The sequence below is a fragment of the Nelumbo lutea genome, chromosome 7 (assembly GCF_056320005.1).
Source record: "Nelumbo lutea isolate HS-2025 chromosome 7, American lotus-T2T, whole genome shotgun sequence".
Taxonomy (NCBI): Eukaryota; Viridiplantae; Streptophyta; class Magnoliopsida; order Proteales; family Nelumbonaceae; genus Nelumbo; species Nelumbo lutea.
In genome coordinates, this window is record NC_142690.1 from 53,302,293 (window position 1) to 53,319,580 (window position 17,288).

At 40.2% G+C, this 17,288-nt stretch overlaps 1 protein-coding gene across 2 annotated transcripts in view; it reads left to right on the forward strand.

Annotated features, from left to right (window-relative positions):
* LOC148846412 (Alkaline-phosphatase-like family protein) overlaps positions 1-17,288 on the forward strand; it is a 76,105-nt gene that overhangs the window by 43,413 nt on the left and 15,404 nt on the right. For both annotated transcript variants that reach the window (XM_088956359.1, XM_088956360.1), the window contains exons 13-16: positions 14,473-14,929; positions 15,040-15,131; positions 16,302-16,857; positions 16,957-17,086. In XM_088956359.1, coding sequence (XP_088812485.1) covers positions 14,473-14,929; positions 15,040-15,131; positions 16,302-16,857; positions 16,957-17,086 — 1,235 coding nt within the window. The remainder of the gene's footprint in view (positions 1-14,472; positions 14,930-15,039; positions 15,132-16,301; positions 16,858-16,956; positions 17,087-17,288) is intronic.

Here is a 17,288-nt window from a genome sequence, read left to right on the forward strand (position 1 = left end):
TTGACCATGTCTTCTGATAATTCTACTACTTCAGGGCTGTCATTCCCTTTGATGGTCTGAATTACCTTGAGTGATCTAGGGGAATAAAACTCTACATCACTGCTAGGGGAGAAATAGGATACATCAATGGGAAAGTGAAGGAACCGAAGTGCGAAAGTGCTAAATATGATAGATGGAACCAAGAAAATAGTATGATGATGTCTTGGCTCTTGGTTTCCATGCTGCCACAGGTGAGAAAAACTTTTATGTGGGCTGAAACTGCTTGTGAAATATGAGAACAAGCAAAGTCCACCTATTCAGAGCAGAGACACTATTCCTAGATATACCAACTACAAGCTGAATCGTCCACTCGTAAGCAGGGAGAAAGGAGTCTCTCGGTGTACTATTTGGATCTGACATCGATATGGAAAGAACTTGATCACTATCAGAATGTTAACTGGAAGTGTGATGAGGATGCAAAGGCATACAAATCACTTGTATCTCTGCAACGGGTATTTGCCTTCCTCTTGGGGCTGAATCCTTCATATGAGTCCATCAGGGTGCAAATCTTGGGAAGTAAAGACTTGCCATCAGTTCAAGAGGTTTATGCCTTGGTTCAGTCAGAAGAAAATAGAAGAAATGTGATGAATTCTATAAAGGGGGAGCCAGTTGCTCTAGTTGTTCGGGGAAGTTTAGATACTAATGTTGGAGGTGGTTCTAAGAAGGGTGACTCTTAGAAGAGAACAGATGATAAGAGTAAGCTTTGGTGCACTCACTACTAGAAGGCAAGACACACCATAGATACCTGCTAGGATCTCACATGGAAAACCTACATGGGCACAAGATTTGGGGAAGAAGTCAACAACTGATCAGGGCAAGAAACCAAGTCAGCAGAATCAGAAAAGGTATAACTCAACTAATATGGCATCTCAAGAGATTGGTCTCATGGTAACTCAGGAAAGGCATCCCAGTTCTGACCCTAATGAAGAGATCATCAACTCCTTCTGTGACCATTTGGAGTTATATGGTAGGACTCTTCGCCAGATGGATACTGGTCCTACTCCTACCTCTTTTGCATCTGCATCAGGTAACACTACCACTGCCTTCCATGTGTCATCTCGTACTGTTGATTCCCCTTGGGTAATTGACTATGGAGCCTCAAACCGCATGACCAGTAAGTCAAATTTATTTCAGGCATACAATCTTCTCTCTGGAGAGATAAGGTGAGACTAGCTAATGGCTCTTTCTCCAACATAGCCGGCCAAGGAACTATATCTCTCCCACTTGGCCTTACCCTTTCTAACGTATTACATGTTCCTAAGTTACCTATAAATCTGCTTTCCATTAGTAGTATTACTCACTCCTTGAACTGTTCAGTTACTTTCTATTCGTCTTCATGTGTGTTTCGGGATTTGGCCTCGGGGAAGACGATTGGTAGATGAAGCATGGTGGATGTTCTCTACGTATTGGAGAATAAAGCTGGTCTTGTGGCTACAGAGTCTTGGAGTTCGTCCAGTGAGAGTCAAGCCTATTTATGGCATCGTCTCTTGGTCATCTTTCTTTTGAGTCGTTAAAGGTTATGTTTCCAAAGTTGTTCGAGTATTTGTCAGTGAGTCAGTTGCAGTGTCAGACATGTCAATTGAGTAAACATTGTAGAAGCTCTTTTCTTTTGAGAAATAGAAGATCTGAATTTCCGTTTCATATTGTTTATTCTGATGTTTGGGACCCTGTTACTCTACCTACTGAGGCTGGATATAAGTACTTCATTACCTTGGTCGATGATTACTCTAGATACACTTGGGTTTACCCTATGCGATCTAGAGTGGAAGTGCCTAAAATTGTGAAAGACTTTCACCGCATGTTCACTCAGTTCCAAATTGAAATCCATATTTTTCAGTCGAACAATGCAAAGGAATACTTCCATAGTGATCTCATAGAATTCTTTGCTTCGAGTGGATCACTTCAACGAAGCTCTTGTGCTAGGACACCTTAACAAAACGGTGTTGCTAAAAGAAAAAAACGTCATCTTCTTGAAGTAGCTTGTGGCTTGTTAATCCATATGAATGTTATAAAGCGCTTTTGGATGGATGCTGTTCTGTGTGCTACGTACATCATCAACCATATGCCCTCTCGGTTACTAGAGTATAAGGCCCCACATCAGCTTTTGTTTACTACAACTCCGTTGTTCCCCATTCCAATGCGTGTTTTTGGGTGTCATTGCTTTATTCATAACTTGTCACCTATTCGGGGTAAACTTGATCCTCGTGCTATTCCTTGTGTCTTCCTTGGTTACCCTCTATCTCAAAAGGGGTATCGTTGCTATGATCCCGTCTCTCGTAAGTACTATGTCTCAGTAGATGTGTCCTTGTTCGAGAATCAACCTTTCTTCTCGGTTTCTCCTCAGGGGGAGAGTAGGATTGAGAGCCGTGGAACCTGACACTATGCAACCAACATCATCGGCTTCACCGGAGGTTGATCCTTCCCATCAGCCAGGTACACTTGCTTATATTGATATGCTTGCTCTTCTCAATGTTGATCCCTTGTCATTAATGATCTTGATGTTCCTATTGGTAAGAGAAAGGGTGTTAGATCTTGTACCACCAACCATCCTATCTCTCACTTTGTGTCCTATGATCATATTTCATCTTCATATCGTGCATTCCTCTCCTCTGTTGACAATATCCCTGTTCCTAAGAATGTAGCAGAAGCTTTATCCAAACCTAAATGGACAGATGCAATGAAGGAAGAGATTGATGCATTACACAAAATGACACTTGGGAGTTAGTGGATCTTCCTGAAGGGAAGGAACCAGTGGGGTGCAAGTGGGTGTTCACAGTGAAACACAAGGCTGATGGAATTGTTGAAAGATACAAGGCTAGACTGGAGGCAAAAGGTTTTACACAAGTATATGGAGTGCACTATGCAGAGACTTTTGCCCTAGTAGCCAAGATGAACTCTTTCAGAATTCTCCTTTCACTAGTGGCAAATATTGACTTGGAACTTCACCAATTGGACATCAAAAATGCTTTTTTGAATGGTGACTTAGAAGAGTAAGTGTACATGACCCAACCTCCAGGTTTTTGTGCTAAAGGTGGTGAACAAAAGGTGTGCAAGGTAAAAAAATCTTTATATGGACTGAAACAATCTCCTTGGGCCTAGTTTAGTGAGTTCTACTCAGCAGTTCAGCAGATGGGGTTCAAACAATGCCAGTCAGATCACACACTATTTGTAAAGAAAGGTGAAGGGAAAATTGCTGCTCTAATTATGTATGTGGATGACATAGTGATCACAGGAGATTGGGAGGCTGAAATACAGAGACTATAAAAGTTCTTAGCCACTCAATTTGAGGTAAAAGATCTAGGCCCCTTACGTTATTTCCTTGGAATTGAAGTTACCCGCTCTCACAAGGGCATCTTTATTTCCCAACGGAAATATGTACTAGATCTACTAGAAGATACAAGCAAACTGGGGGTGAGACCAATTGACTCACCAATTGAACCTAACCATCATCTGGGAGACAGTCAGGGAGAGTTCTTAAAAGATGTGAAGAAGTTTCAGAGACTTATAGGGAGACTCTTGTATTTGTCTATGACCAAGCCTGATATTGCTTATGCAGTGGGTGTCCTTAGTCAGTTCATGTACAATCCTAAGACAACTCACCTTGAAGCTGCAGAGAGGATCCTCAGATACCTTAAGAAGTTTCCTGGAGCTACTTTGCTGTTTTAGAAACATGGACATTTAAAGGTGGAGATATATACTGATGCTGATTGGGCATGGCAAGTTGATGACCGAAAGTTTACCACTGGATATTGTGCCTTTGTAGGGGGAAATCTAGTCACATGGAGAAGTAAGAAGCAAGTGTGGTGTCTAGGTCTAGTGCTGAAGCAGAATACAGAGCTATGTCTCATGGAGTTGCTGAAATCATGTGGATAAGAAATCTGTTAGGAGAATTGGGTTTTACATTAGCAACCCTATGTTACTCTGTTGCGACAATAAGACTGCTATCAACATTGCAGCTAATCTAGTCCTCCATAATAGGACGAAACACATTGAAGTGGACAAGCATTTTATTAGAGAGAAACTTGTAAGTGGAGAGGTGTGCACCCCATATGTCAACTCAGAAGAACAACTTGCAGACATCTTCACCAAAGGCCTTCATCATGTGCGACATAATGATTTGTGTGACAAGTTGGGCATGATTGACAATAATGCTCCAACTTGAGGGGGAGTGTTGAAAGTGTTAAAATAATTGATTTTATGTTTGTTAGGGTCTGTTTGGCTGATTAAAGCCTTTTTTATTTTAATCCATTATTGTACTATCACTCAGTAGGGGCACAAGGGTCATTTCCCTTCTTATTTTTTACGCCCTTAATATTATAATGAAGCTGGCTCCGCCAGTACCGTTCCATTGCCTCAACACTTCTTCCTTCTTCTCTTCTCTTCTCTCCTTTTCTCTTCTCTTCTCTTCTCTTTGCTATAACCTTCAATCAGATTTACCATCAAGAGTGTTGCAAAGTGGAAGAACAGGCACATTGTTGAGATTGCAAGAAGCATGATGATCACATCTATAGTTCCAGTTCATTTTTGGGGTGATGCAGTTCTCACAGTAGTCTTTTTGATTAACAGGGTGCCCTCCCGTATACTTGGATTCAGCACCCCATTCAGCCTCCTTTTTCCTGAGGGGGAGATGTTCCACATTCCTCTTAGAGTGTTTGGGTGTGTTTTCTTTGCACATACTCTTGGTCCTCATCATTTGAAGCTTGATCCGAAGGCAAAGAAGTCATGCAGAAAATCAGAAAGGGTACTGCTGCTGTGATCCAATCGTTGGGAGTCGGTATGTTACTATGGATGTCAGGGGGAGTGTTTTGGGGAAGTGAGTGAGTAGTCTATTCCTCTTCCGGTTCCAGTTCCTATGTCTACTCCTGTGTCTGATCCTCCTATGTCACCTACCTTACCACCTCCCGTGCGTCTTGCTTCTTAGCGTTACTTATGACAGAGACTACACAGAGAGGTTGATTCCACTGCAGTAGAACTCACATCGCTTTCTATCGGTTCCTTGGAGACTCTAGATTCAGCTAACATGGATTCAGGTATTCCTTTTGATCTTTCTATTGTTTTAGTTCCCATTGATTCTACTAATCCCATTACAGATAACCTGGACCTTCCTATTGCTCTTAGAAAAGGGAAGAGAAAGTGTACTGCTCATTGTATTACACAGTATTTATCCTATAGTGGACTTTCTCCTTCCTACCGTGCTTTCCTTTCCTTTCCTCTCTTGACTCTGTGTCTATACCCAAGGGTGTCAGTGAGGCTCTCTCCAAACCTGAGTGGAAAATAGCTATGCAAGAAGAGATGGAAGCTTTAATTAAGAATCAGACATGGGAGATTGTGGATCTACTTGAGGGCAAGGAGACTGTCAGATGCAAATGGGCTTACATAGTCAAATATAAAGCAGAAGGAAGTATAGAAAGGTATAAAGCTAGACTTGTTGCAAAAGGGTACACACAGACTTATGGCATTGATTACTTAAAGACCTTTGCACTAGTTGCAAAGATGACTTTTGTTCGGATACTTCTTTCTCTTGCTGCCACATACTCTTGGCCCCTGTTTCAAGTTGATGTGAAGAACGCTTTCCTACATGGAGATCTGCAAGAGGAAGTGTATATGGATGTTCCTGCTAGTTTCTACATTGATGCTGAAAAGGGAAAGGTATGCAGACTTAAGAAGTCACTTTATGGTTTAAAGCAATCACCCAGAGCATGGTTTGACAGGTTTAGGAAGGCCTTAGTTGCTTTTGGCTACACTCATACTCAATCTGACCATACCTTGTTTGTGAAGCGGAGTGGATCCTTGGTGTCAGTCCTAATTGTTTATGTGGATGATATTGTTGTCATAGGGAATGACCTAAGTGAGATTGATAGTTTGAAGAAGAATCTACACAAAGAATATGAATTTAAGGATCTTGGAGCGTACTTCTTAGGCATTGAAGTTGCAAGATCAAAACGTGGAATTTTTATTTCTCAGAGGAAGTATGTTTTGGATCTTCTACAAGAAACAGGGAAGCTTGAAACAAAGGCAATCAACACTCCTATTGATCAAAATCACAAAATTAATGCATTAGAAGGTGAGTTGGTAAAGGACATTGGGAGATATCAGAGACTTGTGGGGCGGCTGCTTTATTTGTGTATGATAAGACCAGACATCTCCTATGTAGTGAGTGTGGTAAGCCAATACATGCATGCTCCACGAGTCTAGCATTGGGAGGCTGTTGGCAGGATTCTTGCTTATCTGAAGGGACACCCAGGCGGAGGCATATTGTTTGTTGATCATGGACAATTGAAGCTAGAGGCTTATACAAATGCTGATTGGGCAGGATGCCTTCATGACAAGAGATCTACTTTAGGAGTCTGTGCCCTTGTTGGGGTAACATAGTCTCGTGGAAAAGTAAGAAACAAATAGTGGTGGCAAGATCAAGTGCAGAAGCTGAATACATGGCCATGGCACATGGAGTTTCAGAACTTCTCTGGATCCGTTCCTTGTTAGGAGAGATTGGTGTAAAGGCAGAAGAACCTATGGTGCTGTACTGTGATAATCAAGAAACAATTAACATTGCCCATAATCCAGTTCACCATGACCGGACAAAGCACATTGAAGTGGATAGACACTAAATTAGAGAAAGGGTGACTTCTAGGGAAGTTTGTCTCCCATACATTGCTTCTGATCTGCAGCTTGCTGATGAAGGTGTTTCAAGAAACAAGCTGGAGCATGATCTACGCAAGTTGGGAATGTGTGACATTTACTCTCAACTTGAGGGGGAGTGTTGAGTTGGGCTGATTTCTAGTTATTGGGCCCAGTTATTTATTTCTTATTCTTAAGTTGTTAAGTTAGGGAGTTGTTGGGCATTAGGCCCATTAGTTTATGCTTTTTAAGTTGTAACTGTTCAACTACTTAAGTAGCCGCCCTACTAAGGGCATTCTTGTAATCTCTTGTTCTTTTAAGTTGAGCATATAATACAAAGAGGGGCTGGTGGCCAAAACTAATTCAATTCTGGTTGACATCCTTCTCCTCTTTTCTTCTCTACTACTGAAACTCTTCATCTTCTTCTTCTTTCTCTTCACAAGGAGTTTATCTAAAACTGCAATAAGTGATTTCTACTCTCACCTTTCAGTTTTCACCATTCAAATACACAACTTCCCATTGAGTATAGGATCAATGATATTGGGAAGAAGATAGTTGGGAAGGTTGGAAAGTTGGTCAAAGATATAACGGTGGATAGGACGACTTTGTGGCTGAGTTATTTAGCCTACAGAGACGAGCTGGATATCTAACGAAGCCTTTGAAATTGAAAGTCCTTGTGCATAGAAGAGGATTAAAGCCTTTACGAGTAGATATTAGATTTGAAGACTACCTTTTTTTTGTTTTTATTGTGGAGATGCAGGCCATGATAATTGGCATCGTATGAAACTGGTTGATGACAAGAATTGAGGTCTAGAGATTGGGAGTGATAGTAGTTACAGGGAGTTTAGCCATTGGGTTTGAGCAGATGCTGGTCCTATGAAAGGAAGAAGTCTGAAAGATAGCGAGACATGGAAGAAAACCATCCAGAAAAGCAGGGTAGGAGAAATATGGTGATTGGAAGCAGAACAAAAAGGAAGAGCTTCACCGTTGAGGTGGAGATACATGATTAGTTACAAAATATGGAGGATGCCAATTGAACACTTACATTTGATGCATTTTATTGTGGGGCGGTTGCATAAAGATGCTAATGTTTTGATGAAGACAAGGAGATGTGCATGGACAGTCTAGTAAGCAAACTAGGGTGGATTAGTTGCCAGGTTGAGTTAATGAACTCGAATTTTAAATTTGGTTTGGGTACAATCAACCTTGACTATTTGTTCATCCCAAGAGTTGTGAAAATGGGTCATTGGAAGGTGTTTCAGTAGGTGAAAGGGATGAGGTAATGGGAGATGATGAATAGGGGAGAATATAGCTCTTACACGGGTTTTGGTGGTTGTCCCAAAACTAGGGATGGCTTTTTCGTGCGAGTTTTTGGGTACCCGACCCGTCTCGACCCTAATAGGACCCGTTTATCAAAACCCTATAGGGTTTGGGACGGGTTTGGGTTTTGACTTTAGGGTATCCGATACCCGATACCCGGGATGCATAAATATGAACCTATTATATTATATATCATGCACAATTTTATAAATTTTAAGTACTAAGATAATTATTCTATTATTTATATTTTATTTATATAAACTTTTTGGGATTAAAATCATCATTTGATGTAAAATCCGAGTGAGACTTGTGTTTACAGGAAGACCAATGGGGATAAGGTTACATTCTTGGTTCTGTATGTAGATGACATTCTACTCATTGGGAATGATGTAGGAATGTTAAATACGGTGAAAGTGTGGCTTTCACAGCAATTCTCCATGAAAGATCTTGGAGAAGCCACCTATATTTTGGGACTTCGACTCTAGAGATAGATTGAAGAGGATAATTGGATTATCCCAGTCTACTTACATTGACAAGATTGTCAAAAGATACAATACGGAGTCACTCTCTCTAAGGGTATGTTTCCCAAGACTCCCGAGGAGATTGAGGGCATGAAGGAGATTCCCTATGCCTCAACCGTAGGGAGCATCATGTATGCCATGTTGTGCACTCGTCCTGGCATTGCTCAGGCAGTGAGTGTGGTAAGTAGATACCAGTCTAACCCAGGACAAGAACATTGGACAGTTGTGAAGAACATACTGAAATACCTTCGAAGGACAAAAGAGTTTTGTCTGGTATACGATGGTAGTTCACTATAGATCCAAGGGTATACTGATGCCGATTTCTAGTCAGATCCAGATGATAGAAAGTTTACATTTGGGTACATCTTTACGATGGGGGCCTGTGCAGTTAGCTGGAAAAGCAGCAAACAAGGTTCCACCGCAGGTTCCACAATCGAAGCCGAATACCTTGCCGCAAGTGAAGCTGCTAAAGAAGCTATCTGGATGAAGAAATTCATTTAGGAATTAGTAGTAGTTCCGTCTAGCACATCACCCATTCACCGTTGTGTGACAACACTGGAGCTATAGCTCAAGCTATGTAGCCACGAGCCCACTCGAAGTCGAAGCACATCGAGAGGAAGTACCATGTATTGCGGGAGATAGTTGGTAGATGGGACGTCCTGATTCAGAAAATAGCATCAGTGGAGAATGTAATAGACTCATTGACTAAGTTGCTTACACAGAAAGTGTTTGAGAAACACGTGGATAGTATGGGACTCCGACTTGTACCTGATTGGACCTAAGTGCAAGTGGGAGTTGTTAGACAGTTATGCCCTTAGCTCTAATAAGATTGATGTACCTTTTGACATTTATTGTAAATGAATAAAAGTACATAATTGATTCATGTCATTGTGGTATGTTTTTGTGTTTTTACCCATAAACTAGACACTTTTGAGACTCGTGTTAGTTTAGAATCTTCATAGCCGTTGGATAGATCTGGGGAGGTCTATCCTGCCAAGGCTGACACTAATGTGCCACAAAGTCGATTGGGGTGGCTTGTCTCAGCTGCCATGGTGAGACCTGAGGTACATGAAGTGTGGGTTTTCTTGAAACCTTGAACCAGACCAATTTCTAGTATTGCCCTGGACCTTGGAGATAGATGGACAAAATTGGAAAGTTACACCTGACCCCTAGATTCGATTATGGTACTGCACTAGGTGTCAGATTGAGGTGTCTTTGATATGCCAATCAGTGAGATCATTAGAGGGGGTCAAAACCTGGGTATGTTGGGGTAGTCCGAGAATTCACTTGAGTGGGTGATCATAGTGACAAAATCAGCCCCTTTGTCAGACAAAGTGAATGATCGGGTAATGCACTCTCTCTAATGGAAACTTAAACTGTCGGCAATTGATTTCAAATGTTGAGATTTGTTTTTGCAAAATATATATTTATACATATATATTATGGTTTCAAAATGTTTGCAAAATGTTTTAATTCCTGGGATCCATCTGAGTAGAGAGTGCAACACTGCACCTTGCAGCCGAAGGAGAGGTCCTTTCTTGTCGGGCAGTGTTTGATCATTAAGGGCTGAGAGGTTAAGTGTAAGACCATTGAGGGTAATGCCTAATGGGCTAATCTTGCATCTGGCCATAGTTCTTAGGTTTTCATAAGGTGGCTGGATCCAAGAACCATTTAATGTAAATGTTGGGCCTATTAAGAGCCCATGGTGATGGACTTAAGGGTTCACTGTCTCCTACAGTGAATTCGGCCATGCCTTGTAACAGAGGCTGGGCTGAACCCATGTGGCTGATGTGTAGATCAATGCTAGGGTCCCATGCCATACAAAGAGAGCCAAGTGGGCCGGCAGATTAAGAGTAAGTGAGCACATAAGCTTAATGGGCTTAAGCCCAATTCGAACTGGGCTTAAGTTAGTTAAATTAAAAGGGGGCGAATTCAGCTTTTAAGCTGATTAGGATTAGCTGAAGGATAAGATTAATTCTTATCATTTTGAGAGCCCAAATCCAAATATCAGATTTGGATTAGGAAACTCTCTCCTAATTAGATTAGGAGGTTGAGGCGAATTCTTCAGATTTTACACACAACAACAAACTGCAGAATTCTTCCCCAGTTATTGCCGCCCCTACCCTGTTCGATCTCCACTTGTGGATCTGATCAAGAAGAGTTCTTGATATTGCTTCTTGGTAGAAGCAACCTGAAGTTGTGCTCACCAGCCGCCCTTGCTCGATTCTTGTTAAAGAATTCAGGTTCTTGTTGAAGAACCATCCTACTGATCCTGTTTCACTACACATTGTGTCATCTTCAGTGGAAGCGGGTTTTGGTCTTTTCTTTGGGCGTGAACACCTGTGATGGGAGTTACTACTACTTCGTATCAGGTATATCCCTCACTTCCCATTGGTTTCAAATCTGGTCCGGTTTTGGTTTCAAGAACGAACCTTGTAAATGCAGTTTTCTAAATTAGGGAATGCAATTCCCGGATGGGAGAGAACGAAATTTTGGAATTTCGCCCAACCTTCTTGCAGGGTTCGGCCACCCATTTGATGGATCTCCCATCCCTTTAGAGGGGACCGAGAGCCAACAAATGGTGCTAAAAGGGGCAAGGATGCAAGTGTTGAAGCTATTAGATGCCTCTTCATGTAGACTTGGAAGGGCCGGGCAAAAGAAATAGATGGAGGAGGATCTGCAAGCCCTGTAGAATCAAAAGAATGCAAGAAATATCTAGAGGTGGTAGATGATTTTTCCATGTGAGAAAAGAAAGAAATGTTTTCTAGAAATATAACATTCCGTGAGATGTGAGCACAACGAAGTTTGGGATCATAACAAAGGAATCTCTTGTGATCAAGACTATAACCCACAAATACACACACAGTTGCTTGAGAAGTGAGCTTTGCGTGCTCATGAGGAGGGTGGTGAACAAAACAAACACATCTAAACACATGAAGCATAGAAAAGTTAGGAGAATGATGAAATAAGCATTCATATGGTGACAAATCTTTTAACATTGATGAAGGAAGCAAGTTAATAAGAAACATAGTAGTGCCGGCGGCCTCCACCCAAAAGGGATTAGGCGCATGTGAGTTAGAAAGAAGGGTCCTCACCGCACTCAAATTATGCCCATTCAGCCATTCTTGCGTTTTGCCAGCCCATTTTGATGTGGAGTGCCAAAGCAAGATCTTCCAGATTGAATTCCTTGTTCTTTTAAAAAGGTTTGAAAAGTACTCAAGTTGCCATCATAATATTTCTATGAGTCGGAATGTAAAACTTTCTCCAAGGCATTGAATTGAGTTTCACCATAACAAGAAACAATCTAAATGTAGGGAGCACTTCTTATTTCTTTCATAAAAATTATATCCATGCGTATTTGGTGCAGTCATCAATGAAAGAAACAAAGTATTTATATCCAAGTCTGGAAACCACAGAAGACAACCAAACATCATTATGTATAATATGAAAAGTTACACTACTGTACACTACTGTTTCAATTTGGTATTGACGGGAAAGACTGGAGTGCTGATACACTTTTTCCATCTACATGAAAATTTCCTTAGCAGTACACGAAACTCTGTATAGGTATAGCAACATCTGTAGTGAAGGAACTGAGGATCCAGAAAACCTCGTTGGCATTGTTGACGTTTTAGGTTTGCAATTTCTCAGCATCCCCACTATCAGGTTTCTTACGTGTACCATCATCCACCAGCCCTTGGAGCCCTTCCCTTCCACATAAAACTGAAAGTGGAACTTCCACAAAGCATAGTTCGTTCCTTTGAACATAACTGGCAGAAAATTGGATTTCTCTTTCACTGCTCAAGATCCCGTTATCTGTGGTGGATGCAATTGAAGAGATTGAAAGAGTTTTCATGGAATATAAAACATATGGAGAAAAAAAATATCCTCTTGTGAAGTGGGACTGGGTGTGTAGGGAGAAGAAAGATGGTGATTTTGAGATAACAAGAATAAGACTGTTTAATAAGGCTTTGCTGGGGAAATGGCTTTGGAGTTTTGGGCAGGAAAGAAACTCTGTGGAAGAAGGTGGTGGCTTATAAATATGGGGTTACAGACTTTGGGTGGGATTCAAAAGAGGTAAAATTTTCCTATGGAGCTTGTGTGTGGAAAGGAATTATGAATTTTCAATCAGCCTTGTTGAACGGTTGAACTATGTCTCTTTCGAGGTGGGAGACGGAGCTAACATAAGATTTTGGGAGGATCATTGGTCGGGTATTGGTATATTTTGTAAATTATGTTCAGGGCTTTACAAGCTTATCGGTAGAAGTGTGTCCATTTTTTTATCAATCCGTAAAAATGTGTCCGTTGGGAGGTGATGCATTTATTTTTTGGTTGCTGTTTTACAAAGTATGTGTGGGGTTACTATTTTAGCCTTTCTAGTCTTGACATGTGGAATCTGAGATTGCCAAAAAAAATATTTGGTTAGTTGCCTATTTTGAGGGAAATAGGAAGGCAAAGCTAGTTTGGAGGTGTATTCCTTTTGCTATTTGCTGGGAAATTTGGAATGAAAGAAATAGAAGAATTTTTGATAGCTGTTCAAAGCGCAGGGATCAAGTTGTCTACTTAAGCAAAAGAAATTTAGAAATTGATTTTTGATATTACCATAGTTTGAAAGCATTTCAAAGGAAGACAATAATTTCTGAGTTGCTTTAGAGTTAGAACATGGGATCTGATCTCTTTGTAATCTTTATTCTTTGTTTTGTTTCCTTTCTTGGTGGTCTCTCATCATCCCTTGGATGTACCTTTTTTCCTTATTAATTTTTTATTACTACCAAAAAAGAGACAAATTTAACTATTAATCTTATCTTCTTGGAGTCCTCCTTGGAACATCCTCTTTCTAGTACCTTTTTCATTGGGCCTATTGGAACAGGCTTGGTATGGGCTTGCATATAGGTTGAGTAGTGAAAGGGAAGTTTGCCATGGCTGTAGAATATTTAGGCTCCATTTGGCATGCTTTCCTAGAATTCATTCTGGTGATTTTTTTTTTTTTTTGAAAAAAGGTAAGGACCCAACACTGACTTACAACTCAAATAAACTACTAGACCCCAGCTGGGTTCCAAGCACCCTGCTTTGGAGACCTTTTGCAGCTGCTGTCCAGGAGATTAGGTTTCCAAAAGAAATAGAAATTAAACAGTTGAGTTCGTTGGAACTATTTTGAAAAATTCTTCTATTCCTTTCCTCCTTAAACGAATAGAAGAATCACTTTATGCTTGAATTTTGTGATTCTAAGAATCACTCTATGTTTGAATTTATGAAAATTGTTGGAAGTAATTCTTTTTCTGGGTTCAAAAATTTATTCTAAGTGTTGATTCTTTAAAGCTGAAAGGTGCCAACCAGCTGGTTGGTAAGGTCTCCTGCTAGTTGTAGCAGACTTGGGATCGAATCCCGCCTGCACCTGGGTTTGGGGTGGGTGGGTTGGGGGATGGGCTACCCCTGGTTGTGTAGCCCTACAAAAGATATATAAAAAAAAGAAAATCTTTAAAGCTAAATCTATCTTCAAAGAAGAATCATTTTTGGCTCAGATTTCATTCTTCGAATAGTGGTTCTTTGGAGCAGAATTGTAATCAAACTTAGCCTTAGGCACTAACGTAGCTCAATGGTAATGGGCCTAAGGCCTGCTGTTGCTGATCATACCTCTCCTTGTTTTGTTATGTATCTAGGGAATCATATTGTTTTGTGTTAGAAAATAGAGGAAAATTCTAAGGAGGCATCATAATGATAAGGTTGCAAAGCCACTTATTTAATTACTGGTATGAAGTTGGTAAGCATCCTGAATGTGAAATGGCAGTTATTTAACCCAAACTTATTTGTCGGTATGCATATGTATGTGTGAACATACACGTAGACTTGGGCATGTATGTGTTACTGTGCACAGTGATACTTCTGCTAATGCAACACCTTTTTCTCTTGACGATATCATGATGTATCATACCTTTTTTATGACACCATCATGATTTTAATCTTTCATTTGCAGGTTAAAAGATATATTGATGTCTATTCAGCATCATCAGTTATTGGTTTTTCCTCTGAAGATTTACTCCATGTAGAAGTGATCTATGCTCAAGCGCTGAATAATTGGTCAAATAGTGTACAGAAGTCATTCTTGTCTGGGCAAGAAACCCTTAATGAAAACTTTGCTTCTACATTATCAGCTCTTGAGGGGCAAATTAATACATATTCAAATTTTTTGGCAAGTGTTGCAGAACTTGCACGCTCAAAATGGACCGAGTTTGATTTATGGATGATGGGTGCTGGTATAGGCATTATGCTATTTTCGCTACTCGTCCACTTTTTTGCTTTTAGGAGGGCACATATGCTGTGCCAGGCCACTTACCCTTCAGTTAGGGCTTCGGGTATCTCTTTAAGGGTCGTTTTTGCTGTTTTTATGGTTGCAATGCGAGCATGCAGTTTTCTTTCAAATAGTTACATCTGTAAGTTCTCACTGTATCATTGCTCAATATCTTCTCTAATATGGATTTTCTATTTATTATTTCCATTCTGCATTTCTTTCTGCTTATGTTTTTTATTCTCTTGGCATCAGTGACGGAAGGAAAAGTAGCAAACTTTCTTTTGGGTACAACTGGTATCCTTAATTTACGTTATTCAATCATGAAGAATAAGATGTTAGCAGAAGTATGTATTGTTAAATCATGTCTCTATTTCTCTTCTCAGAGATTCTGCTGACTAATTTGTTTATTTTAGATGTGCTTTTATAGCAACTGTGTTCCCTACTAGTGTGAAGTAGGGACATCCTACATGAACAAGCCTAATTCTGGCACGTAGAGGTATCTTATAATGAACCCATTGTATTGGTGACATGTCCAATCCAGAATCTGTGTCATCCCCATATCCCACATTATATCGGTAGTTTTCACAAATATTATTAGCTATTCAAATTTTTTTTTTTTTTTTTATAGAAACCATATATAGAGGGTAAGGAAGGGAATTTTGAGACCCCTTAAGAGAAGGCTCACTAAACAAACCAACTAGCAAGCCCACTCCTTATATCTGGGTTCTTTGGTGAAGGTTGAACTACCAAGGAATCTTCCATGTGGCAAACTGGTTTGGGGCCTAAAATGGCTCCACAGGTTCTTTCATGAGGCAAATTCAATCGCCCCAAGAAATTTGGCACATGGACAGAATAAGTCTGTCTGTCTTTCTAACAAGTTCAGTATTAAAGTATTGAAACTTTCAACAGTCAATGTTAATCATGGAAAAACTAATAAAAGTTTGGGTGTAAGGCTAATATGGACTGGAGAATTGAACAGGTTCCTGATCCAGAGGGTCCCTTACTGGGTAGATGGCTTGGCTTGCCACATATTCTTTCACATGGCGGAACTATGGCAACTGTAGGGGTGTTTTGTAAGCATCCTAAATGACCAAGACTCTTGCATGTGGCAAACTAGTTTGGAGTTCAATAGGAGTCTCCAAGTTTCTCTCTCCACCCTAATTCTTGGAAAAAGATTAGGCCCAGAAATCTTTGCTACATATGCAAATTAAACAAACATTTTAGGTAAGTTTTAAGAAATTAAAACTTTGGACAGCTAATATTAGTTGTGAAAACAGTAGTGCAAGGTGGGCAATATGGCAGATATGGGGACTGTAGAATTGTGTATGTGGGCAATCCAGTGGGTCCCCCATCGGATGAATATTCTGAATCAGCCACAAGATCTCTCTATGTGGTAAAATTGGTGGGTTCTTGTAGGGAGCTCCCTACTTGACCTGATTAAGTGATTAGGGAACCTTTTTTCTATATCTGTAGACATCATTTGTTGAAGCTAATCGTTCATAAGACATTTGCAGGCAGTTGCATTTCTTCTATTGATATCCATTTCCAGATTTATTGTTGAAATTGGGCTTTCAAAGCAGGCTGTCAGTGCCATGCTTATGAGCACATATCCTCTGAGGATGCTTGGTATTGATGAGAGTCACTTCTTTTGGGCTTTTATTTCTGAGATTGTTCCAATACTAGCACTAGTTTTTTTAGCATACCTTCTGTATACGACCACTTCTGGCAGCTCATGTTGGAGGGTTCTTAAAATTATCTTTACCACAGCAACCGTTTTAAGTTATATGCTCATAGCAGTGCATTGGGCCTTAGAAAGTAACATGCTGGAAATTCCTCTGGTGCTTGAAGGCATAGGAAGAAATTCTGTCCCACGGATAATTTATGCTATTGGATGTGGGTTATTAGTGTTACTAGCAGTTGCTCAATTGTTTAAGCAGAAGGGAAAGACTTCGGATTACAAAGAAGTTCTAGTTATCAAAACAGTGACTATGTTATCTGCATGGAGTTCATCCATCATTATCTTACTGGGAAGACAAGGTTTCTTGGTTAGTTTGGTATCTATAATTGCAGGTACCTTTCCATTATATAGTTGCTTCATCCTGTGCTTGTTTTATTGGATTTTTTGCATTTCTTGTAGGTGTAATGCTCTCTACTTTCTTATTATGACAGGATGGTGCATAATAAGGTTAGAGAATTTGGAACAAGATACCATGAATGGCACTATTGGAGCCACAGATATTCTTTCTGTCACGCAATGGAGCCTTCTAGCTGTGTCTCTATTTTACCTCACCGGTCACTGGTAGGATTCTTGATTCATTTTCTTCAGCTTTTACTGCCCATTGATTTTTTTTTTTTTTGATGAATGAAGATAATTTTATTAAACCAGAAAATTAAGGCATTACAGGAAGCCCATGGAGAGGTACAAGCTGTTACCTCTCCTAACAAAGTATTACATCAAGTTAAAACAGGAATAAAATAGAATAAAAAATATAGTGCAGCCC